This window comes from Rattus norvegicus, chromosome 3 (assembly GCF_021556685.1).
Source record: "Rattus norvegicus strain SHRSP/BbbUtx chromosome 3, alternate assembly SHRSP_T2T, whole genome shotgun sequence".
NCBI classification, from domain to species: Eukaryota; Metazoa; Chordata; class Mammalia; order Rodentia; family Muridae; genus Rattus; species Rattus norvegicus.
This window is the reverse complement of record NC_141536.1, coordinates 24,573,434-24,600,280: the sequence shown is the minus strand read 5'-3', so window position 1 is coordinate 24,600,280 and position 26,847 is coordinate 24,573,434. Positions and strand designations below refer to the sequence as shown.

At 36.3% G+C, this 26,847-nt stretch overlaps 1 protein-coding gene across 2 annotated transcripts in view; it reads left to right on the top strand.

Annotated features, from left to right (window-relative positions):
• Lrp1b (LDL receptor related protein 1B) overlaps positions 1-26,847 on the top strand; it is a 2,085,328-nt gene that overhangs the window by 1,353,061 nt on the left and 705,420 nt on the right. For both annotated transcript variants that reach the window (XM_087654909.1, XM_087654910.1), the window contains exons 24-25: positions 18,539-18,736; positions 20,414-20,618. In XM_087654909.1, coding sequence (XP_087511035.1) covers positions 18,539-18,736; positions 20,414-20,618 — 403 coding nt within the window. The remainder of the gene's footprint in view (positions 1-18,538; positions 18,737-20,413; positions 20,619-26,847) is intronic.

Below are 26,847 nucleotides of genomic sequence, written 5' to 3'. Positions count from 1 at the left end.
TACCTTTCTGAAGTTAAGCTTTTGGATGTATACAACCAATTCAGAGCTAATCCTAGTGGAGATGGCCTAAGCTTTGCCTAGAGAGAAATCCCTAGAGCGTTAACATAACTCATGATTTGCTTATGTCACACCTGCTTTGTTTGTGATGGAGGAAAGCAAGCATGAATTATAACATTAATGTTGAAATGAAGATTTTCTTACATGAACAGATGACCAAGTTGATAATTAATTGCACTTTGAAACAGAGAAATTAACACCATTGTCAACATTTAAGATATTCATAGAAGTGTTTTATTAATTGATCTACTTGTCCACCTACTCGAGGTTTTGTTCTATATTTCTGTTACTACAGCTCTTTGGAAAAGCAGAAAGCTCATAGACCATTAAAAATGAATTGTTATGGAGCTCCTGGACTTTAAAATAGATGTTTCTTCTTTCCTGTCATCCCTTCACTTCCATAATTCTTTATGTGATTCCTTTTCAAAAATAACTGTTGTTGCTATTGTGTTGAATGACAATGCTAACTCACCTTGACATCTCAAAAATACAAAAAGGAGGATAAAAGATAAAAAGAACAATAGGCTTTATGATTCAAATATGTTAGTGCCAGAGCATCCCTTGTATTCTTAGTCCTTGAATTCTTTTCTGTAAACTTTCATATATTTTTATTTGCTTCTGAAATTCTTGACAAGCTGGTTTTTACTGCAATGGCTGAGCTGGTTTTTTCTGTTTGTTTGTTTTTCATTTTTATGTTCATATCTATAAAGTCTTATTGAACATAGTCATTATAAATAACTATTACTTTTACAATTTTGATTTTTATTTAATAAATTTCACAATTTTCACTTTTTTATTTGAATTTTTCTGCCCTTCTAGACTATTCTATTTTGTCTCTGACTTAATTTTCAACCACCATTCTCTTTGATGGTTCCACTAAAAATCCAGTAAGTTACTGTGTAGTGTATATGTTTCTAATTGCTATCTGCTCTTTGGTGTGCAGCCTCTGGCCAGTTTGCAATGTTTCTCCTACTACAGTGAAGAGCATTATAACTTTCTTCCCGTTTCCCCTTAACCTAAACCAAATTACATTTTCTCAACAATGGCACCGTTCTTCCTATCCCTCCAGTGTTTCATACTTTAGATTCGAAAGTTTTATTGTTACCAATTATGTTTTAGGGAAGAGATTGTGGCTGTAGGTTCACAAACACTGTAGTGAAAGGATCGTCTTTGGGCAGAGTGCGCTCCTCTCTCAATCTTTCATTCTCACATATTTCTACATGGAGCCACTTGGCAAACACCTTTTTACTCTGAAAAAATATGCAGTCTGCTAAAATTGAATTGTTTTGGACATTTATATCTTAAAGGACAACAGTTTGTTTTTCTTTCTTTCTTTCTTTCTTTCTTTCTTTCTTTCTTTCTTTCTTTCTTTCTTTCTAATTCGAATTCCCTGAATATCAGAGAGCCACTTAAAATTATCTGACTATGGAGATGGAAAGATAGCTCAGTGGTTAAGATTGCTTCTTGATCCTGATGAGGATCCAAGTACATATCCAAGTACCCACATCAGGCAGTACAACATCTTCAAGCACATTCCCAAGAGAACTAATGGTTAAGTTATTCTATCTTTGAAAACACCTGTGGGTGTACACACATTCAGAAGAATAAACACACACACACACATACACACACACACACACACACACCACACACACACACACACACACACACACACACACACACACACACACACACACGGTCAATGAAGAAGCACAGTTACTAATGAGATGGGAAGTATTTGTATCTCATGGGAAATTTTCACTTCTGGTCTCCTTCTTCTCTGATAATTGTCATCACTAATAGCAATTAGTATATCAAATCTACATTCTCTTCATAAATTATATCCTGTAAACTCTTTTTATAATATTATTGTTATTATTTTATTTTATTTTTTACCATCTTGTCCTTACCCCCTTCCCAGTCTGCTCTCTCCCAGTTCCTCATGTCATCTTGTCCTCCCCATCTCCAGGGGGATCTCCTCAAGCCCTGTCAGAATTCCCCATACCTGGGGGCCTCAACTTTCTCTAGGGTTAGGTGTGTATATTCCCACTCAGGCCAGACCCAGAAGTCCTTCACTGTATATGTGCTGGGGCTATGGACCAGCTAGTGTATGCTGCCTGGTTGGTGGCACAGTGTCTGAGAGATCTCAAGGGTCCAGGTTAGTGGATTCTGCTAGTTTACATTTGGGGTATTCCTCTTTCTCAGCCTCTTCTGGTCTTTCTCTCATATAAACACCAGGGTCCCAGACTTCAGTCCAACGGTTGTGTGTAAGTATCTGCATCTGTCTCAGTCACGTGCATTTGGTCCTCTCACAGGACAGCTCTTTAACACTGTCTTTTTCAAGACTAACTCTTTCAAAATACTACAGTTTATTAATAACCACTATTTATTAAATAACCGTGGGTATAAGATACTACTGATAGAATATCTCTCATTGAATAATTACAGAAATTGAGACCCAGAAAAATAAATTCATTGTTTAAAAATTGTAGCTAAGAGGAAAAAAAACAAAGGTATTTGTGTATTATCTTACCTATGTCATCGCAAAGTGTAGCAGTGAAACTCTGCCCATTCACTCCTATAATTTAGTTCTAGCAGCACTGTGGTTTATAGCACATACAATCCATCCCCAAAATTCAAACTGGCAGTGTGCATCCACCTGGGGCAAAAGTCTCTGGGTCCTTTACATTTATATGCATGAGTCTGGTGGGAGAGCTTACTCCACCACTGCCAGCTCTGGATCCCTGCACATCAGTTCTAACTCAAAGACAAAATAGGGAAGGAACAAACAAGGCATAAACAAAGTTCCTATGATTGCTGTATTCAGGGACTTAACAGCATGATCAAGATACAAAGAACACATTCCTCAGCTGTATTCATCTTGAGTATTGTCCTAGCTCAATGTCAAATTCTTGCCTGAGCCTACTTCCTAGCCTAATTCTTGCCAATATCCTTGAAGCAGCACCAAGAGCTCTTCTCATCTCGGCATGACCAGGCTAAAGAGAAGATAAAAGCCTATTTATGCTAAACTCTGTAATTCCATATGCAAATATTAGACTTGGTATAATCTCCATTGGGGATCCCTAATGATTGGGTAGACTCAACCTACAGTCCTGTTGTTTTTTTTTAATTTACATTTCAAATGTCATCCCCTTTCCCAGTTTCCTGTCCATAAATGCCCATCCCATACCCTATTTCCCTGCTTCTATGAGGGTATTCTCCCACTCACCCACTCATCCCTTCCTGATTCCCTGTCCTAACATTCCCCTACACTGGGACATCAAGCTTTGGAAGGACCAAGGACTTCTTCTCCCATTGATGCTCAACAAGGCCATGCTCTGCAGGGAAATAGGGTATGGGATGGGCACTTATGGACAGGAAACTGGGAAAGGGGATGACATTTGAAATGTAAATTAAAAAAAATAAAAAAAATCAAGAACTAGTCATAGGAAAAATAAAAAGAATGTAACAAGACTCGACTCGTATTTGTTCCATTTTGCCATACTTTGTTTTGTTTTTTTGGTTTTTTTTTTTTTTTTGGAATCTTATGATACAGACCCACACTGTCTGAGGTGTGTTAGTGAGTGTGTGTGTGTGTGTGTGTGTGTGTGTGTGTGTGTGTGTGTCTGTGTGTATGTTTACTATTGGTGTTCTGCTCCTCCATGACTCCTCTAGAATAGCCCATGAAGCTGTACTTATTAATATCTTGGCCTTCTCAACATTATCGCTCTAAACTCTTCCACATACTTCAGGCAAACAGACCCAAAGGCTTCAACTCCCAGGTTTGTCAACTCAATTAAGAATTGACCCTTGGGAGGGAATAGGAAGGCAAATTTTAGAACAGAGGCTGAAGGAATGCCCATTCAGAGCCTACCCCACATGTGGCCCATACATGTACAGCCACAAAACTAGATAACATGGATGAAGCTAAGAAGTGCAGGCTGACAGAAACCAGATGTAGATCTCTCCTGAGAGTCACAGCCAGAACACCGCAAATACATAGGCGAATGCCAGCAGCAAACCACTGAACTGAGAACGGGACTCCCCTTGAAGGAATCAGAGAAAGGACTGGAAGAGCTTGAAGGGGCTTGAGAACCCATATGTACAACAATGCCAAGCAACCAGAGCTTCCAGGGACTAAGCTACTACCTAAAGACTATACATGGACTGACCCTGGACTCTGACCTCATAGGTAGCAATGAATAACCTAGTAAGGGCACCAGTGGAAGGGGAAGCTCTTGGTCCTGCCAAGACTGACCCCCCCCAGTGAATAGGATTGTTGGGGGGAGGGCGGTAAGGGGAGGAGGATGGGGAGGGGAACAGCTATATAGAAGGGGAGAGGGAGGGACTCTGGGGATGTTTGCTTGGAAACTGGGAAAGGTAATAACAATTGAAATGTAAATAAGAAATAACCAATTTAATAAATATGGAGAAAAGAAAAAAAATAAAAAGAATTCTTTGTATGTAATTTGCTTGTTATTAGAAAGAGAGGTATAAGGTCTTTTATTTTGATTCACGCTTTGAAATATAGTCAGATATAGCAGAGGACGACATGATGGTAGACATTTCTATGGCCATGTGATCATGTGGCAGCAACTTACTCTATATCATCAGCACAGAGAAATGGAGCCGTGGGGTGGCCAGAAAGCACATCCACTGTGATACTTCATTGTCAATAATTCTACAATAATCTGAACGGTGATACAATTTGGGGTCCAATTACTCAAGCACAAAGTCCTCACATCCAACCCGTAATTGGATGAACTTGACTGAATCGATGAGTAATCTTACAGTTATTACTACTGAATAGAACCACCTGCTCTTTGGAATGTTTGCACAGTCTGCATTTTACAAACTGTAACTTTCCTAACCTCCCTACATCTTTGATTACTCTCAAATATTTCTTATTTTGCAGTTATTTTTTAATTCTTTCCAATTTATGAAAGTATCGTAAATTGCTTTTTTCATAGTGTAATATTAGAGAATTTCTATAATGATTATTAATTTTGAGTTTATTTTTGAGGTCATTTTCTAATGAAGACCTTTTGATGTTTAATTAATGTTAATTATGTATAATCTACCGAAGGATACTAGAGCATTTCTCAGAAATTCAAGAATTCTATACTTTACTTTTACATTAAGGAGTTCTCTATATCTTCTCACTAGTATACACATTCAATGACATTTATATATGTATATATATGTATATATGTATGTATATAATGTGCAGATTCCAATGATTTGTCAATATAAAAAAGAAGTGATCACTTTTATATATAAACTAAAACATAGAGCAGAGATATTGGAAACAATAATTGAAAAGTAGAGAAAGTTAAATGGAGCAAAACATCAAACCAAAAACTTAAAACATGAGATGTCTATTTGACTTAAATTCAGAGGTTTGAGTAACACTTGAAAGTCCATTTTCCCCTGCATTTCGTAGAGTCTATTCTATCTGTCTTTGTCAATAGTGCACTTCAGTCTTATTTGAGTATTACTTGGTCTCTAAATGGCTCTAGCTTGAGGAATGTAGAAAAGGAGATAATGACATACAATGAGGCTGGGAACGGATAAACAATTTCCCACTATAGAAGAGTGTTTTCTGTAAAATAAATGCATTTGTTGATGGACCACATAAAGTCAAATAAATTCTTCACTGCAAACACAGAAACATAATCCATAACTGCAGTGAGAGAGAAATAATTGTAACTACCGCATCCCTTTTTGTTCAGGGGTTTTAAAGGTACAACAGTGGCTGGAAGATGTTCTGACAGAATTGTGGGTTGTACAGGTACTACAGCAATTTACCCCCTAAAGTCTAGAGAAACTCAGAGATCTTTTCTGAAACCAGAGAACTGATCTCAAGTTCTGCCTCATAACATTTATTTTGTAAGTTTTTAGTGGGACCTAGAGGAAGTCAAAGAGAAAGGAGGACAGACTACTTCTGCCTTGTGTATTTCACTTTGTGGGTGTGAAACCCTTCATGTAATGGGTGTCTCCCGAGAGGCTCAGCCAGATCCTTACTGATACAGATGAGGATGCTTACAGCTAACCATCACACTGAGCATGGGGTCCCCAGCGGAGGAGTTAGAGAAAGGACTGAAGAAGCTGAAGGGGTATGCAACCCCATAGGAAGAACAACAATATCAACTAACCAGATCCCTCAGAGCTCCCAGGGACTAAACTACCAACCAAAGAGTACACATGGAGGGACCCATGGCTCCAGCTGCATATGTAGCAGAACATGGTATTGTCTGGCATCAATAGTAGGAGACACCAAAGGTATAGATATCAGTAGAAGCTATCTAGACTAAAGTTCAAATATGAAAGAATATGATTTTAGAACTCTGATAAAGGAGTTTCTCTTGTTCAAGCAAGCTCCTGTAAATATTTATCAAATGGGGTTTTCTTGGCTCAGAAAGGCTATAACAAATAAAAAATATTGAGAAAAATACTTGAACTTTTTTAGTTGAAATGTTTCTAAGGCAATGAAATATTCACTCAATTTAAGCCTTTTGTGTACGCATCCTGGCAGTATTATTGTATTTTTCAAATTACATAAGTTACATTACTACAGTTATCTGAAATGAGTATTTTGATTCTCTAAGAGGATTTTTTTGTGTTGTTTTTATTGTTATGTGTATTCCTCCTGACAGACATACAATTCTACTGTTACCTTCCTTGTATGTAAGGACTTTGAGGTTGCTCCCACTAGTGTGCTGTATCACAATTATGTGATACATATACTTCTGCGTATACATAATTGACCCTCATGTTCAAATGTATACATATTTTCAGCTGTGCTGGTTATTTCACTATTATCATACATTTCTAAGGAATGTGGTTATATACTACACACCATGACGGACATCTCATGTGAGCTCATGATTCTCAAACCATTACTCTACAAGGAACACCAGCCTGCAGGAGCAAGAATTTCTTCTCAACCCGCCTCCCCACTAGCTTTGTAGTTCTGTCATTTCACTTTCATACTTGCCAATTCTCACCTAGTTCTGTACATAATGGGGAAGATAATGTCAGCTACCTTGAAAAACTCATGGAGAGAATCATTGTTGACATTCATATAGTTCAGAATAATTCTTTTATATGGGAAGTGATTTGTATGGGAAGTGATCTGCTTTGTATGAATTTTTAACTTCTAAATAGTTACAAAAGTAACTGACCTGGAGCACCTGGTCAGCATGGACAAAGTTCTGAGAGTGCACACATACAAACACACACACAAATACAAAACACCAAATTAAATGAGTGTGCGTGTGTGTGTGTGTGTGTGTGTGTGTGTGTGTGTGTGTGTGTGTGTGTGTGTGTGAAGCTACATTAGTCCTTTCCATTTCTACTGCTACCTTACTATAAATCAGTGAAATATGTGTGGACTGCTACCATTGTACAGGTATTATTTGGAGAAGTTCATTCTGTCTTTCTTTCATCACAATAATTTTTAATGTTATTTATTATTTATTCATTTGTTTGTTTACTTTTATTATAGCATGCTAGAGAAATCAGTTCTCTCCTTCCACTATATGGGTCTAGGAAATTAAACTCAGGTTATCAGGTTTGTCTACAAGTTTCTCCATGTAGTGAGCCATTTCACTGGCCCATCTTCCTCCTTCCCTCCTTTCTCTCCCTCCCTATCTCCCTTCCTTTCTTTTTTGTTCTGTTTGTCTTTCTCTTCACTCCTTCTTTTATTTCTTTCTTCTCTTTTTCACTTTGAATCCGATGCTACATTTTCATGACTGAATTGAGCTTTTCATTTTGCAGAATTTTTTAGGTTTTAAAGTTTTATAATCTGTGTCAAGAGGATAGCCTATCCCACTGGTTTAGTTTTTGAATTTCTATATTCATAATCATTCTACTTTCATTCTTGCTTCTGTTACTTTGCTGCCTATGTAGGCAACCATATAACTATGTGTATGCACATTCCTAAGTCCTCATGTAAAACCCGTTTTTGTACAAGTCAGCCTTGCCATTGTTCGTTGTATAATTTTCATTCTTTTTTCAAATGGCTGTAAATTCTTTTTTTATAGTCATTTTTGTTCTGTTTTATACACTTTACTCTAACAAATACTATTTTTCACTTTCACTTGATTCAATTATTTTTACTTTCTTAATCTTTGAGTAAAAAGTTGATTTTACTTTGAAGTGTAGTTTGTGAGACTCTTTTTTTTCCCAGATAGAGGTGAAAACATCCAGAAAGTGCACTAATGACAAATTGAGGAAATGATTCTACTCAAGTCTACCGTGATGAACCTTCAATGTTGCACCATCAAAAGTCTTACCTCAGCATGACAGTGACTCAGGAAATCTCAGTCCCTGGAGCTGTCCAATGAGAAGCCAGCAGTGTGTCATTACTTACTGCTTAATTTCCTTTCCCTTCTGAGCTTCATGAGTTTTCCTCTCTCCAGGAGGAGATTTCCATCCTGAGCACATAGCTACAAAAGAGAAGAGTTCAGTGTCTCATTCACTGGACACAAGTGCCTTTAGAAGAAGCAGTTGAGGTGCTGGCAGCCTGCATTTGCACCTTTATAAAAGTTCTTGGAACTTGTTAAGCCCTCACAGTAAATCTGCAGAATCTGTGTGAACTTGAGTGTAAATATTGTGCCATTTTAAACTTTAATAAAATTTCATATTTATTAAACATTTTAGTGACAGGTAAATTGAGATATCGCTTATTAAACATTTCAAAGTATACTACAATCAACCATTGCTACATTCTAGGCGAGAATATTTTAGTGGATCCCAAAACTCAACTCAGACTCTTTAACAGTCATTCTTATTAGTATACCTACCTCACACACTTACAACTCCTATCTATTTTCTGCCTCTATAGATTTGTCTGTTTTGAACATCTTCTAGAAATAGAATCAAGCATATGTGTGCTTTGATTTCAAGCTTGCGCCACTTGGCACACATCAGTGCTTGCTTTGTTTATGGCTGAATAATGTCTATTATATGATTATATAATACAACATTGTATATTCATTCACGACTTGATGGGCAAATGGATTACTCCCATTTGGGAAGTTACTATGAATAACGCTGATATGAATATTCATATAATTGTTTTGAATTGACGCACATTTATAATTCTCTTCAGTGTATAAGTGGGTTTGGAATTGCTAATTCCTATGGTTACTAAATATGGAAATATTTTTTAAAAAATTGAAAAACAATCAAATGCTTCACAAAATGCCTGAATTCATTTAAATATCCCACCGTCTGTATATGAGGGTTTCAGTGTCTACAGTTTTAACATCTGTCTTTGTGACTATAATCAGTTGTGAAGTGGCATGAAAAGGGTTCTTGTTATCCTTTACGTTGGTGTTTGTCTGCTGACAGATTTAGGGGGGATATTTTCAGATCATCATGAGCACTCACTCTCCATCCAGACAAAAGTACCTGCCTAATCTCATCTTTTAAATATGAGCATCCATGAGTTCATTATTGTGTCTTATATCCCCCTTATCTATTTGCATATAAGTCTCTCATCAGATCTATGTTCTCCTGCTGCCTTTGCTATCTTCTCCCCATTTTCATGGGTGCCTTCAAAGTACAATTTTAAATCTAATAAAATTAAATATATTTGCTCATTTTTTAAATAAATTTTCTTTTTCCCAAATGAAGGTAACTAAAGTACAGTTGTATGTATTCCTGAAAGAGTTGCATAGTTTTAGGTCTTACGTTTAGTTATATGAAATAACATGAACAATTTTTATGTGATATATATACATATATATTCTGTAATATTTTATGTATGGGAACACAATTTCCTAATACTATCTCTTTACTAAGACTTTTTTTCTCTGTAATGAAAAACTCTCTAGGAATTGGGCTCTGGGCCTCTGGGCTTCCTCCAGATCCATATGTTTCCTTTGATGGCTTCTGCTTATTCATTTTACAAGGCTGCCATGGAGCTAATGAGGCAAGGCGTCAATACACATTTAAACATATTTTTCTCTTCTTAAGTCAACAGGTCAGTTAGACTGTCTGAATCAATGAGTTCCATGTTGAGTGTCAGGCTGTCTTTCAACCAATAAGACAGTGATCAAAAAACATACTTGACATTGATTCCTGGTCATGATGTGCATGTAAATCTGTGCAGTACTATACACACCCAAATGAACAAACATGATATATAAAAACATGTACACACACAAGAATAAAAACTAAAACAGAATGATAAAGGAAAGAGTGAGCAATCAAGTTTATTAGCCCTGGGGCAGCTATGCAGCCGCAAGCAGGTCCAGGACCCTGCTAGTGACTGTAAAGTACAACTGGCTATTTTAACTTCAGCGTGTGTCATCTCTGACACACCCTGTCATGCAGTAGAACTTGCCATTGAAAATAATAGCAGACCAGTTGTGCCCTAGTCAGGAAGTCTATGACACAATTATTTGGGACCTAAATGTGTTCTATGGATTTTGTATTCATTTTAATAGGATATGACAGGATATACATGATTATCTTTATATGTTTTATTTTATATGCATTCTTAATTTCCATAGTATCAGCTATTATTGAAGTAAGGTTGTGCAATAAAGGCCAGAGTGGAGCACAAAAGTGGCCAGAACTACATAATTACTATTAATCACTGCTCTGTAGGTATATTAAGTAGTTCTCCTGCTCTTGACAGTGCTTACGTATACCCTTCTAAGTACGAGGCTGAGTTTGGCTCCCCTTTCTCTGACAGTCTTTCATGCACTGGCTATAGGTACCTACGAAACCGAATCTGTTCCTGTGCTCATTGATTTATTTCCTGTACTGGACAAAACGATCTTGATACATGGAGAAAGTTCATGGAGAGTTTAAAAAACACGTAAAATGTCCTCTCCAAATCATTCTGTACCTAAGAGCTAGTACTGAAGTCTTCCCGGGATGAAACACATTCAATTTATAATGAGTAGACAGACAAACAGAGAAACAACCAAAGAGTGTTGTCTTAAAAAGTATGGCGCGAGCGGTTCCCCTAGGTACTGCTCAGTACTCCTCTCCTGAACTCTCTGACCCAGGCGGTTGCTCTCTTGCTAGTTCTGGCTCTGTAGGGCCATAAGAACTAGCGCTAATTTATCTCAGCGACTCCAATCTGTCCTCAACTATTCTCTGATCCAGGCAGTTTGTAAGCCATTCCAGCATGACGCCTTGCCGCACTGGTCTCTAGATTCCGTTCCTGCACCCATGGGGTCAAATGGGACTAACCATAATTTAACTCTAGTTAGTATCTCTCTCGGCAGCTCTCTGCTAGCTGCAAAAATTGGGACCAGCTACTCAGTAAAATCAGGGCTCTAGAAGTCCAGCATGGGCAGGCCTAGCACAGCTCCTTGCGACAGACTCTGCTCACACTCCCCAAAACACAGTGAAATCAAGACTTAACAAACTGCAACCCAGTGGTCAGATTTCTGTGTTAAATTCTCAGTCCACAATACATCCTCCCATATTAGCGCGTCTCTTGCTGTCATTGTTCAGGTGTTATTTAACCAGCCATGTTTGATTCTTTGTATAGTTCTTTTTGTTTCCACTTAGTTGATTTCAGCCCGAGCTTGATTATTTCCTGCCCTCTACTCCTTTTGAGTGTATTTGCTCTGCTTTGTTCTAGAGCTCTTAGGTGTGCCCTAAAGCTGCTAGTGTACATTCTCTCCAGTTTCTTTTTGGAGGCACTCAGAGCTATGGGTTTTCCTCTGAGCACTGTTTTCATTGTGTCCCATAAGTTTTGGCATGCTGTGCTTTCATTGTCATTACACTCTAAAAAGTCTTTAAGTTCTTTCTTTATTTCTTCCTTGATCAATTTATCATTGAGTAGAGCATTGTTCAGCTTTCATGTGTATGTAGGATATCTGTTGTCTTTGTTGTTATTGAAGACCAGCCTTAGTCAATGGTGATCTTATAGGATGCATGGAATTACTTCAATCTTCTTGTAATTATCGAGGCCTGTATTGTCAATTTCAGAGAAGGTACCATGAGGTGCTGAGAAGAAGGTATATTCTTTTGTATTATAAGGAAATGTTCTATAGACATCTGTTAAATCCATTTGGTTCATAACTTCTGTTAGTTTCTCTATATCTCTGTTTTGTTTCTGTTTCCATGATCTGACCACTGATGTGAGTGGGGTGTTGAAGTCCCCGACTATTATTGTGTGAGGTGTAATGTGTGCTTTGAGCTTTAGTAAGGTTTCCTTTATGAATGTAGGTGCCCTTGTATTTGGAGCATAGATATTCAGGAGCAATAGTTCATCTAGGTGGAGTTTTCTTTTGATGAATATGAAGTGTCCTTCCTTATCTTTTTGATAATTTTTGGTTGAAAGTCGATTTTATTCAATATTAGAAATGGCTACTCCAACTTGTTTCTTGGGACTTTTTTGCTTGGAAAATTGTTTTCCAAACTTTTACTCTGAGGTAGTGTCTGTCTTTGTCACAGAGGTGCATTTCTGGTATGCAGCAAAATGCTGGGTCATCTTTACCTACTGAGTCTGTTAGTCTATGTCGTTTTATTGGGGAATTGAGTCCATTGATGTTAAGAGATATTAAGGAATAGTGATTGTTGTGATTGTCATTTTTGTTTTTAGAGGTGTAATTATGTTTGTGTGGCTCCTTTCTTTTTGGTGTGTTGCAGGAAGTTTTTTTTTGTTGTTGTTGGTTTTTTTTGTTTTTTGTTTTTTGCCTTTTTTAGGTTGTATTTTCCCAGCTTGTGTTAGAGTTTTCTATCTTTCATCCTTTGTAAGGCTGAATTTGTGCAAAGATATTGTGTAAATTTTGTCTTATCATGCAATATTCTGATTTCTCCATCTATGTTAATTGAATGTTTTGCTGGATATAGTAGCCTGGGATGGTATTTGTGTTCTCTTAGGGTTTGTATGACATCTGCTCAGGATCTTCTGACTTTCATAGTCTCTGGTGAAAAATCTGGTGTAATCTCTAGGTCTGCCTTTATATGTTACTTGACCTTTTCCCTTCCTGTTTTTAATATTCTTTCTTTGTTTTGTGCATTTGGTGTCTTGACTATTATGTGACAGGAGAAATTTGTTTGTTTTCTGGTACAATCTACTTGGAGTTCTATATGCTTTTTGTATATTTATGGGCATCTCTTTCTTTAGGTTAGGGAAGTTTTTCTTCTATAATCCTGTTAAAGATATTTACTGGCCCTATAGGTTGGAAGTCTTCACTCTCTTCTACACCTATTATCCTTAGGTTTGATCTTCTCATTGTGTCCCTGGATTTCCTGGATGTTTTGGTTTAGGAACTTTTTGTGTTTTACATTTTCTTTAATGATTGTGTCAATGTTTTCTATGGTATCTTCTGCCTTTGAGATTCTCTCTTCCATCCCTTGTATTGTGCTGGTGATGCTTGTGTCTATGACTCCTGATCTCTTTCCTAGGTTTTCTCTCTCCAGGGTTGTCTCCCTTTGCAATTTCTTTATTGTTTTATTGTTTCTGTTTCCGTTTTTAGATCCTGGATGATTTTGTTCAATTCCTTCACCTGTTTGATTGTGTTTTCCTGTAATTCTTTAAGGGATTTCTTTTTCCTTTTTAAGGCCTTCTACTGTGTTGTCCTGTATTTCTTTAAGGGAGTTATTTATGTCCTTCTTAAAGTCTTCTATCATCATTATGAGATGTGATTTTAAGTCCAAATCATGCTTTTCTGGTGTGTTGTGATATCCAGTATTTACCTTGGTGGAAGAACTGGGCTCTGTTGATGTCAAGTAGTCTTGGTTTCTTTTGCTTATGCTTTTGTGCTTTCCTCTCATCCTCTGGTTATCTCTGGTGTTAACTGGTCTTGCTGTCTCTGACAGTGGTTTGACCCTCCTGTAAGCCTGTGCATCATCACTCATAGCAGTTGGCTTTCTCCCAGCAGGATCTGGGTACAGAGAGCTGGAGCCTAGAGTCTGCTCTGGGCATAGGGGGAAACCGGAAGGATCTTGTCCCAGACTGTTCCTGCTTCCTGTGTCCAGAGTGCTCCAGGCAGGCCCCTAGGAGCAGAAGTGGTGGTATTACCTTTGCTCTCAGGTATGTCAGTCCTCCCAGAAACTGGCTTTCAGCTCTGGGCCCAAGCAGAAAACAGAAGGATCCTGTCCCTGACTGCTCCTGGGATCCTGTGTCCAGAGGGCTCCAGGCAGGTTCCACTTGGGTCAGTAATGTGAGCAGAAGCTGTGGTCTCCCCTGAGCCCTCCGGATTGTCCACACTTCTGAGAGTCTTGCTCTCTCCCCCTTGGGATCTGGGTCCAGAGAGCTGTGGGAACCTATCACTGTTTAAGCAACAATTGTTAATCCACTCAGGTCTGCAGTTTCTGGCTTCAGAATAACTTAATCAAGATTGTTCAAAAATTTAAAAACAACCTTAATCTCTCAGAAGACAGTCTTGCTCCTGCCAACCCATGCTCTTTCCCCTTCACTACCTTCCAGAGAGGACTCCTAACTAGGGCTTAGCTCCTAGCACTTGGTTCCATATTAATTTCTTTTCTTTTATTTATTTATATTTACACTCCAGGTTTTATTCTCCTCTCAGTCCACCCTCCAACTGATCCATATCCCTTACCTCCTTACTGCTTCCTTCCCTTCCCCTGTCTCCAGAAGGATGTCCCTACCCTCACCCCTACACCAGACCTTTGAACTTCCTATTTTTAATGGCTGTGAAAAATAGCATTGGGATTTTATTTAAGGTTTCAATGAGTTTGTGAATTTTTTTTGAAATAATGGTCATTTTCACAGTATTAATTTAGTCAATCTATGTGCATGTGATATACTATTATTTTTTTTCATGTTTTTTTTCTCTTTCTTTAGAGATTTAGAAATTTCATTGCAGACTTCTTTTACTACTTTGACTAAATTTACCCCTGTATATTTTATTTTCTTTGAGCTTATTATGAATAGGAGAGTTCTCTGTCTCTCTCTGTCTCTCTCTGTCTCTCTCTGTCTCTCTCTGTCTCTGTCTCTGTCTCTGTCTCTGTCTCTGTCTCTCTCTCTCTCTCTCTCTCTCTCTCTCTCTCTCTCTCTCTCTGTGTGTGTGTGTGTGTGTGTGTGCGTTTATTTCTGTATAGAGAATCTATTGATTTAAGCAATCTGATGCTGCATCCTGCCACTTTGCTGAAACGACTGATCTCATTTTAAAATTTTCTGATAGAATTTCTGATATCTGTAATGTACAATATTATATGATGTGCAAATAGGGACAAGTTTGACTTCTATTCTACTTCGTATTGCTGTAATTTCCTTTTCTTGATTTAACACCCAGTTAAAAAATATTATGAAAAAAGTTATTATGCTTTGGGTATAATACTGAAAAATAGTAGAAAGAGTGAAACTTTCTGTCTCATTTCTGATGTTAATGGGATTGCTTCAAGGTTTTCTCATGTAGCATGTTGTTAGCTGTGGGTTTCTCACACACCTTTTGATATGTTTGATATTCCCTATGAGACTTTTATCTTCTTATTTTCTTTGTTTCTAATTTCTACTCTGATTTTCATTTCCTCTGGCTGATTGCTGAGTTTAAATTTGATATGTTGTTTTTGCAAATTTTTGAGTTATGTCACTATGTCATTTATTTGTGAGTTTTTCATCATATGCATTTAAAGCTATAAATATCCCTTATAGGACTGCAAATTTCTATTAACTAGAAATTAGTTATGACACTTTTCAATTATTTTTTCCTCAGTATTTTTCTTTGACCCATTAAATATTCTGCCATGAATTTTTTAAGTCTCCATGCATATATTTGCTACTAAGTATTTCTTTAGTTTCAATTTCAAGTATTATTGCATTATAGCCAAACAGAATACACAGTTATTTTAGTCTTTCTCAATTTGATGACTTGTATTGTATACTAGGTGCTGTCTATTCTACATGTAGAAGCCAGATTCCATTGGCTTCTTCATATAATGTATGTTTTGTGTGTGTTTGGAAAGATTTTCATATATATATTAAATTTATATGATATATGGTATCAACTGATACTTATGTTTCTCTATTTTTGTTTGGAAAAACTATTAGAGAAAATGAAATATCAGCATCATGTACTGTGCATGTTACTTTTTCTCTTCAATACCAGTAGTATTTTTTATCAAATTGTGTACACTAGCATGTTCTGCATATATATATATTATATAACAATATATTCTTTGTTAATTGATTCCTTAATTAGCACAAAGGGTTCCTACCAATTTTTTAGGTCTAGTTTGAAATTCATTTTTGTCTAATAGAGCATACCAATGGCTTCTTGCTTTGTAGTTTCATTTGGTGGGGTATTTTTGCCTATGCTTTCACTTGAAGGCCATGTATTTTTAAGGCTATGATGTCATTCCTGCAGACAACAGGTAGATGGATTTTATTTCTTGATTTATTTATTTATTTTTCTTGATTTAGTCATCAAGTCTTCCCCTTGGAAAGGTGAGGCCATTACTATTTGAAAGGTTATTTCTGAAAGGTGGACTTTTTTTGCAACATTATATTGTGGAGTTTTGTTGCTGTTTGAGATCTCAATGGTATTTTTCATTTTAGAAATGTCTACTTTGTTTTCTTTCTACCGGCTCATTTTTATGCTTATGTTTCCTGCAGCCCAAAGTATGGCTTTCTATATTTTCTTTGCCTTTCATCTGCTGCTTAGAACACATTTTAGGCTGTTTGTGTTATTGATTTTTTTTTCTCTTAGTTTTGTTCAGTGTTCTATGTTGGCAGTAATGTTTGTTTAGAATTTGATATACTTTGTTCTTGTGTCATCTGGCTTTCAAAGTTTACTTCAAGAAATAAGTTGTTATTCTGATTGGTTTTCCATTATAGAGGACTTATTTGTCTTATGGTTTTTAATACTTTGCCTTTGTTCTGTATATTTAATGCGTAAACAGTGAGGAGTTCCTTTTCTGGTTGTGGATATGCAATGTTCCATGTGCTTCTTGTATCTATGAGTAAGTCTTTCCTTCATATGATAAAGTTTGTTAATATTATCTTATTGAAGAGGTCATCTATAGCATTTTCTAGAAATTTTCTCATCTATTACTACGATTCAATGTTTTGGTCTTTTTCTGGTGCTGCTCATTTCCTGTATGCCCCCCCCTTTATAATTTTTTTCTTACTTATTTAGTCTAAGTTCTCTACTTTGTATTTGAGTTCTAATATTCAACCATCTGCTTAATTCATTATACTGATAAGATTTTCTCTTGAGTTTTCTAGTTGAATCATTGGCTCGTCAACTCCATTCTCATTTTAGTCTTAGTTCTTTTTAATGTTTTTAAATTTTTATTAAATTCCATTTTCAGGTTCTGGATTTTCTTCATCATTTCCATCTGGGTTGTGTTTTTTGTGAATTACTCAGGTGTTATTGGATTTTCAGCTAACATGCAAAAAATAAAAAAAACTTCACGGTGTTATAGATATGAAAACTCTTCCTATATTCTTTAATCAGATACTTTCAAGTGTATGCAAATCCAAGTAGAACAAGCACACTATTACCTTGTATAATTGAATAGAAATCAAAGGTTTTAAAGTTTATTTTTAAGTTTGAAATAAAAAAGAACTGCTTCCAAAATTCCAAAATTCCAAATATATATGTTCTATTAATTCTTTGGAGAAATTTTGATCATTCACCCCAATTCCTCCTCTAACTTTCCCCTCTGTCTTCCATCCCTTTTACCCAACTTTGAAATTTCTCCTTCTTCCTTCTTTCCTTTCTTCTTCTTTCTTTCATATTCTCAGCTTTTTCTTTTCTTTTTCGTTTCTTCCCCTCCCTTCCCTTCCCTTTCCTTTCCTGCCCTTTCCTTTCTCATCGGGTCTAGGTTGTATTGTCCAGCTAGTCTTAAGAATGGAACCTTAGCATGCAGTCAATCTACCAATGGTTGTATCCTTAAAGATAACTTACTGTCCTTCACCTCAGCTAGTAGCAGAGCTTCATGCTTACCTTTTCTCCTCTAGGCTGGCATTTTTCTACTTGGAGCTTTTCAAGGTCTTTCCCACGGTTCATATGGGCAAGTGCCCTATTGTGCCTGGGTCTTAGCAATCACATGTGACTCTTATAATCTTGCTGATCCCTCTCTGCAATGATACTTGAGATGTGTAAGAAAGAGTATAAGTCATTTCCATATATGGCTGCATACTTCACAATCTCTTATTCTCCATTCATTGGCCAATTATGTATGAGTCGCTGTATTAATAGCTATGTACTATAAGTAGAAGATTCTATGATGGATGTTGAGAGATTCTTTGACCTAGGGGTATAGCAGTAAGTCATTAGAAATCATTTTTACTATGTAATAGAATTACTATTCAATAGAATAATAGGACCAAGTAGTTTCCTTTATGACATATGGCTTATCTGGCTAGAGGTACAAAGAACTTTTAACAATGAGTGACATCCTTTTGTTCTAATGGAGTGGGCCTTACATCCAATAAGAAAGTTAATAAATTGACTTTCGTCTAGAGAATTTTATTTAACTTATACAAAGTGAATTTATTTTCTTAATTCTACTAAAATACATCTAATTGCAGATTCTTTTGAGGCATTCATCATATTTTCTATACGTCATGAAATTCGAAGGATTGATCTGCATAAAGGAGACTACAGCCTACTTGTTCCTGGACTGAGAAACACCATAGCACTTGATTTTCACTTCAATCAAAGTTTACTTTATTGGACAGATGTTGTGGAAGACAGAATATACAGGGGCAAGCTGTCAGAGAGTGGAGGTATGTGGATTGCACTTTCACTGGATGATGAAGTTAGTTTTAAATAGCAATATAATATCAGATCAGAGAAAGTACTGAAAGAGCTTGAAGGGGCTTGAGACCCCATATGAACAACAATGCCAACCAAGCAAAGCTTCCAGGGACTAAGCCACTACCCAAAGACTATACGTGGACTGACCCTGGGCTCCAACCTCATAGGTAGCAATGAATAGCCTAGTAAGAGCACCAGTGGAAGGGGAAGCCCTGGGTCCTGCCAAGACTAAACCCCCAGTGAATCTGATTGTTGCGGGGAGGGTGGTAATGGGGGGAGGATGGGGAGGAGAACACCCAAAGAGAAAGGGAAAGGGGAGGGGTTGGGGATTTAGCTCAGTGGTAGAGCGCTTGCCTCTCTTTTCAAGGCCCTGGTTTCAGTCCTCAGCTCAGGGGACAAAAACAGAAATGTAAATCAGAAATACCCAAGTTAATAAAGATAGAGAAAAAAAGAAAAGGTTTTGATTAATTTTTCATTCTGAGTTACCTCTGTATGCATAAAAATTGAAGAGTAACTACATATATAAATATATTCTAGAGAAGTCAGGCCAAGACTTCAATTTTTCAGAAAGTTGTGGAGAAGAAAATTTGTATCCTATCAGGAAAAGAAAAGACTATTTTCTACATACTACTAATTTGATTTGGAATTAAAGTATCTAATTATTATTTGGTTAACACATTTCAATTTTTAAAAAAATTTTGTATTTTGCCATAATTAAATGTATTTCTTTTGTCTAATGAGCAACATGTATTGTTTTAACTGAACCTGTATGGTGTTTGCTTTTTTGTGACTTTGCATTTGTACTTCTATCAAATTACTAATTTCTCTTGAAATCATCATTGCAATTTCAAAATAAGTTTTGTTTTGCACTTTTACTTAAAATATAGAAAATATCTCCTGTATCTTAACTTCATGTAGTGGATCAAAATAGAAATTTTAAAGAACAAATTTTTAACTCCTTAAGTTTATAATGAAAACAATTAACAGTGTCATAAAGAATACCATTAGAAAAGGATATAAAATAATTTGTTTCTTTGTTGTTTAAGTAGCAGATGAGTATATTTGACAGATGTTACTCAACTATTGATTTTTATGTAGCCCATGCTAACAACTTTCCCTATTTTCTGCATCTTTTTTGATCTGCTACCTATCTCTTGACCCAGGGAAGACTTCGGGCTTAAGTTGTCTGAGGTTATCTGTGAAAATGGTGAGATTAACTATGACGTTTAAACAAAAACAGAAAATAAGGATAGTTTTTAAAGCACAGTGCATGTTAACTCACATAAACATTTTCTTGTTACTTCTCCCTTCAAGGACAGCCTCTTAATTAAGTTGTCCCATTCTACCCAACCATAATTTATTGTTTTAATAAGTCTCTTGTTCTGCTAGGAAGGCCCTAAGCACAAGAAGTAACTATTTGGTAACTTCATATTGCTATCACCTCAGTGTTTAACAAAAGTTCTAGAAGGGTTTGTGAGAGTGAAAAGTCTGCTAAGGAAGAACTGTTACTATTAATATTGGTATTGGTTTTCTTTTTTGAGCTTCATTTTCTATAAACTGAAGGCACTTTATGCTGTGACCACATGCAGGCTTGTCCACTGTAACATCTTGAATGGCTGTGCAAGTTGGCTTCCTCTTTTTCACAGGTGTCAGTGCCATAGAAGTGGTTGTGGAACATGGCTTGGCAACCCCAGAAGGCCTGACAGTTGACTGGATAGCAGGCAACATATATTGGATAGACAGCAATCTGGACCAAATTGAAGTGTCTAAACTTGATGGTTCTCTGAGGGCTACACTAATAGCAGGAGCCATGGAGCATCCCAGGGCCATAGCACTGGATCCACGATATGGGTAAGAAGTGTACCTTTTACAGTTTCTCCTTGCCATAGAAATTCGAAGTGAGGAGGTAAAAATGCTTATTTTATACATCAGTATATTTATGTATAGGTACCTGTGTCTACAAGCATAATATTATATATGACGGCAAATGGGAGCACATTAGACAAGGTTTGGTTACAGAGTTCCTTACTCAGATATTTTCTGAAGCAGAATATATCTTCTTATCAAATATGGGCAGGAAGCACTATTGGAAAGAATTGCAGCTCTTTTCCAAAGCAGTAATTTAATGAATTTCACTTTGCTTTGCCCTAGAGATGCTGTAATTTTGTTCTAATGGCTATAAACCCCAGGGCCAGTCTTTGTTCTGAATAGTCACAGATGTTAACCACCTCACCCTTTATTTATTTTGTGTGTTCTTAGAGTCAATTGAAAAGAAAATTGAAATAGGCTTAAAAGAGTCAAGCAGTGAGATGCTGACTATTGGGAAGTTTTGAGAGAGAAAAGACCTGATTCTGGAAAACAATGTTAAATGTTGAGTGACTCAGGCTGTTGCCTGCTTTGTCCCCTGTGTGCTCATTTTTCTTAAGCAGCAGAGAAAAACACCAGACTTAGATGTAATGTGTTCTAATTCCTGCCCAGTCACTTGTACTCTGGAGAAACCAAATTGTGACCTCTAAGATTCCAGCTTTATCTTTTGAATATAAAAGATTTTATGGGGGAAAGAAATATTCAGGCTATATGAGAAAATATCACTAAATTTCCCTGAATTATTTATTTCTCTGGTAAGGAGCTTGTAGGTTGAAGGCTTTGTCAACTCTGCAAAAATTTTTAGAGGGTTATTTTTGGTTCTATATCTTAAATTCAAAGTTTAGGAATCATAAGTCTGTGTGAACCTAGGGGAAGCTGAATGGGATACAGAGGAGAAAAGCTGCCTTCCACCCTTGGTTTTGTTGAGTTGCCTACCCATATTTTTCGGCTGTGTTTTATCCCAAGAACTTAAACACCAGTAGATTTGGATGTCCTTTTCTTTTCCCCAGTGTAGACATTACATTTAAAAGGTGAACAGCTTGCCTGGAGAAGAGATGCAAAATTAGCTTCTCTAGCAGGAAGGTTTGTCTTCCATGGGGTTTAAAATATGTTTTTGAATCATCATAGATACTTCAAATATTGAAGAACTTTACTTGAATCCCTACATTTCTGGCTCCTTTTCAACTTGGAACAGCTGAGGTTGTTGAACTGAGAAGTGACATTTCTTTTACTGGAGAGATATTTTCTCTAGACAACATTCTGTCTTGCATTCTTTCTTCCTTAGCTACTGGCCTAACAGCTGACCTGAAAAGAACTGTGAAGTTAAACGAGGAAGGCTCTTAGTTTCATCAATCTGTGCTTCAAGTGCTAGCAAATGGGTGACCTTAGCCCTGTCCCACCCAGCTTCCAGCTCATGGTTCGTTCTGTGACCCCACTGGTAGGAAGCTCCTGTCCATAACTTGTACAAGAGATGTAGAAATCATAAGTCATGAGAAACTTTCCACACAACAAAAAGTGATCTTCTGGGTTGAGATACATTTGTTGTGTGTGTTCCATCATGAGGAAGAAAATGAGAGCATTTCCCAAGGGGGTGGGGAGAGAGGAGTGAAGAGAGTAAAGAGAGATTGGAGACAATGTGTCAAGTCAGGCAATTTGAGAGAGATTTCCCATCTTAAGCATTGCATTTACAGGAAAGATGGTAACCTTTTTCCTCTTCTTACTCAGCCAACTTTTTTGCATAATATGCAATGTCAAAAGAAGAAAAACAAACAAATATAAAGAACATACAAACTAAGTGAACAAACCAAACTGTATTTCGGTGACAGACGGGTTCCTGTGAGAATATACTACTGATAGAGGGCTAAGTCATGTGTAGGATCTCTAAAAGTTTTCTAAAATATCCATGTGTAGCAGGACCTGGTAAAAGTCCTCCAAGAGAGAATGCTTCCTACCTCTAAGTTTGGCTATGATGATGAAGGTTAATTAATGTAATCACAGTATTAGTTAGGTAGTTAAAAAAATAAAATGAAACAGGGCAGGAAACATGTCTCAAACTGTTTCTGAAATAAATGACTGGAGAACAGATGACTCTGGCTTTCCAATCCTTAGAAAGCTAACTGACAGTTTTGGCTGTCAAGATTTGAGAGTATTTTTACATAATGGATCCTAGAATAGTTATTACATGAATTTGTTTGACCACCTTAAAGCACAGTCATAGCAATTACATGCTAATTTTAGTATCAGTGTTCAAATAGTGCCAAGATTATTGGATATTTTAGCAAAATCTTCTGAGACGTTTTAAGGATTGGAGATTTTGTATCTTAGGCTAAAAACAGAAGAACAGTAATCACACATGTAGCATACATAACACAAACACATATACACACCAACCCACACTTAGAGAATATACAGTAAAACACATTTATATGTGTACACACATACAGCATATAAACAATATACACACTCACATTTACACACAATGTACAACACAAACATAACATATACACATCATATAATGCACAACACACATGTATACTCATACACAAAGCATATACAACATAATCATATACTCAAAAATAGAGCATATAATACAAAGAATTATAGTCACTCATGTACACATTCACAAGCACACTGAAATTCAAACTAACCAGGAAAACTAACAATATAAAATAAAATTACTTAAACTTAATTTATTATTTTGTAGTTATAGAAAAGAGACATTACTCTCTAATTATCAATTTCTCAAGACTTTTGTGAAATACAAGGAAATGTGAACCTATGGATATGAGCTCTAAATATGACTTGAATACATAATTTTATATTTTCTATGACACCAAAATCTTTCTCATGGCAAGAGAATTTACTTCAAAGTTTAAAGTCCATCACAGATCTCAGAGCATACAAAGGTGCCCAATGTTTGTTAAATAAACATATACCTGTATGCTGGCTCTGTTTGCACACCACCTTGAGGAATGCAAAGACACAGAAAAGCAAACTTCACAAGTAGTGCTATAAAATTTGTTTCTTACAACAAATAAAAGGAAAAGTTTGTTCTTAGCCACATTGTTCATTGTGATAGGCAAAACAAATAAATGACGCATAACACTAGCCCTAAGAAGCATTCTTACCTCATGTCGCACAGGAAGTCTTGGTGACACATTTTACAGATGATAAATAATAGTAGTGGTTTCATAAACACTGTCTTTTGTTGTACATTATAAAACATATCAGTCTCCCCCACAATCTTAATGTACAATCTCTTAAGTGACATGCAATTTACAGACGGTCATGTGGCTCTTATGGAAGGGTCAATCCTTTATTTCATACCATTTTAAGTTGAACTTATTGCTAAAGTGCCCTGAAGGAGGATATGAACCTATCTTCCAATGTCTGCAAACTCCACCACCCCATGCTGGGTTTTTACACAACAGTCTGTTTCTTTCTCCATTGTCTTCATTTACTTTTCAGATGTCCCAGTAACCGATCTCTCTACTGTAAAGACAGTATTGACCAAAATGGAAGCAGTCATTGTGAGCATTAGTGAGGCAATTATACTAAATTAACTCCAGGAATACTGTAAATTACTGTAATCTCTATTCATTGTTAGCTTTAAAAGACAAAGATAACCTCTTTTTTGCCAAGATCTTTTTCGTTCACCCCTTTTCGCTTGACCTGACAGATTAGCCTATAATAGTACAGGTTGTTCACGGTCTATTACCCAGCTTAATCTGAAAACAGAGTAATCTATGGATGTGGAAACTACAAAACTGTAGCCCATAGTTCCTCTTTAAAAAGCAATTGTGGGTGAACATCTCTGTATTATATAAATTAAGATCTTTCCTGCACTTGAGAAACTAATGCAATCATTGAAATACTAACACATTTTTACCATTTAAAGGGAATACAAAAAATGATGTTATTATAACAACACCTTGTAAAACTCACAATAGAGTGCTGGGAATTTTATGAAACAGTGATCCATGAAATCAACCATGAATGTCAGTTGTGCTAACTGTATTGTAGTGAGGCTATGAACACTTTAAAGGCAACTATATTTAGAAGATAGTCTTCTATAGAAAAGACGTAAAGGTTCCTACTAAAATTGATGGAAATTTGATAATAGTACTCACTACAGAAACACACACACACACACACACACACACACACACACCTGTTTAATGACAAAATGAAGGCACAGGTCACTGCTATTAGAATGTCACAATGTTCTCTTCTATCCTTTGCTCTCTACGAGAAGCATGTTTGAGAATTTGCAGTGCTTTTTCAAATGAAGCCAAATATTTGCCCTTCAGAACCCCAAAGAAACAAACCAGAACAAAAAATATACAAAAACAAAAAGACTAACAGAAACCATCTTTTATATGGATGAGAATAAGATATTTTTATTTACAACCATCTCAGAGTAGTCACAAAGAAAACTAGAAGACAGATTTCAAATATATTTGGGGACACACTATTTAGGCATGTTAAAACAATGAGAACTTTGCTTTAAGAATTAAATGTTATCTGACAATACTTTTAATTTTGAATGATGGAAAACTAGGTTTTTGTTAAGTTAATACATTCCAAAAGTATTTTTACTAATCTGTTAGCATGTAGACTCGACCCAAGGGAAGGGGGAGCAAGAAATTCTTAGTGTTGGGACATAGTCTAATGGAGTCCTCTGAGAATTCTGAGTACTTGTCAGAAAACTAGAAGTAGACAAGATGCTTGTGACCTTGGTTTCATCAACACAGAATTGTTTTTGGAACAATTCTTTCTTCCCAAGTGTATAGGGTAGGACTTTACTCAGCTGTTGTTATTCGTGTGCCACTGTGGCTTGTCCTTGGTCACTGTATTCAGGTGACTCTTCTCATCCATCATAAATTTTCTGATACTCTGAATAAAGCTAGTTGTTACATGAGACTTTAGGTCTCCCCAGATTTAAACCCACTCAACCAGGTTCATGCTAAAGATCACTGTAGATAAACTATTATGGTCCAAGCCTGCAACACTTCACCCTCTCCAACTACTTAACTGAAGAATGAACCAGCCTCACAGTAATGAAGTTTTGTTCCATGTTCTATTTTGTACAATATATTTTAAAAATGTCTATTTTCTACATTTTTATTTAACATAGTTCTATATAATTAGTATTTTTGTTCAAAAATATTATTTTAAAACTATTTTTAAATGTTACAAAATGTTTTAAATATTTTGTATATTCCCTGTAGTAAATTTTTTGCTTATTTAACCTTGATTAATAATCAAACGCATACTTAAATTAGTTTCACAATAAACTCATCAGTACCTATTACTCAGTTTCAATAATCATCAAAGCCATAACCCCCAGGGTGATATTGTTTATATTTCTCCTTTCCATGATATAAAATATTTCCATGGACAAACAACAATCAATGTTATAATTTTTTGTAGAAATTTTCCTATCAGCATATGCATGAAGATACTAAAAAGTTGTTAATGATATTAAAAGTACATTATTATGTATTCCTAAGAAATATATTCACAAAACAACAAAAATGACTCCTCTTAAATTGAACCACAACAGTTTATTCTGGACCCATTTTGAACGGGCATAGCCCCCACTTTTCCAATGTTTAAGCAGTTTAGTTAAACACAGTTTATAGAACAAAGAAAGTTATATCTCATGGCAAGTCTAAAATGCATTGGTGGGTTTATCAGAGATACAGGCCCAAATATATGGAGGAAGATATTTTTCAGGTTGCTTGACGATTTCTGATGACATTCTTTTGAATTATTGGAAATTGGGGAAGGGGTGTGTTAAGATATTCCTAAAGCTTTTGTCTATTAGCTGCATGCAAAGTGTTAATTCTGATAGGTAGTTGGCAAAGGATGGCTGTTCTGGTTGGTTATGAAACCAGCCCAAGATATGACAATTAGCTTTGGACCTGGAACATCACTATCCCCATACTCACTGCAAGTCTGTCTGTCATTTCTGTAGACACAGGTTCTTTTCAGGAGGCCTTATTTACAATGTCCTCAGGATTGGATCATGATTAACCCTAAGAATAAAATCTCCCAGAGTTCCCTAATGTCGCTACACCTTCTCAGTTGCCCAATTCCACTTCATTTTTCTCATTCCGCTATGATGATACTTTTGAGCTCTTACCTTTTTCTTAGCCTAAGTCTGTCTTATCCTCAGCCACAATAGAGCATTTTGTAAGAAGGATGCTCA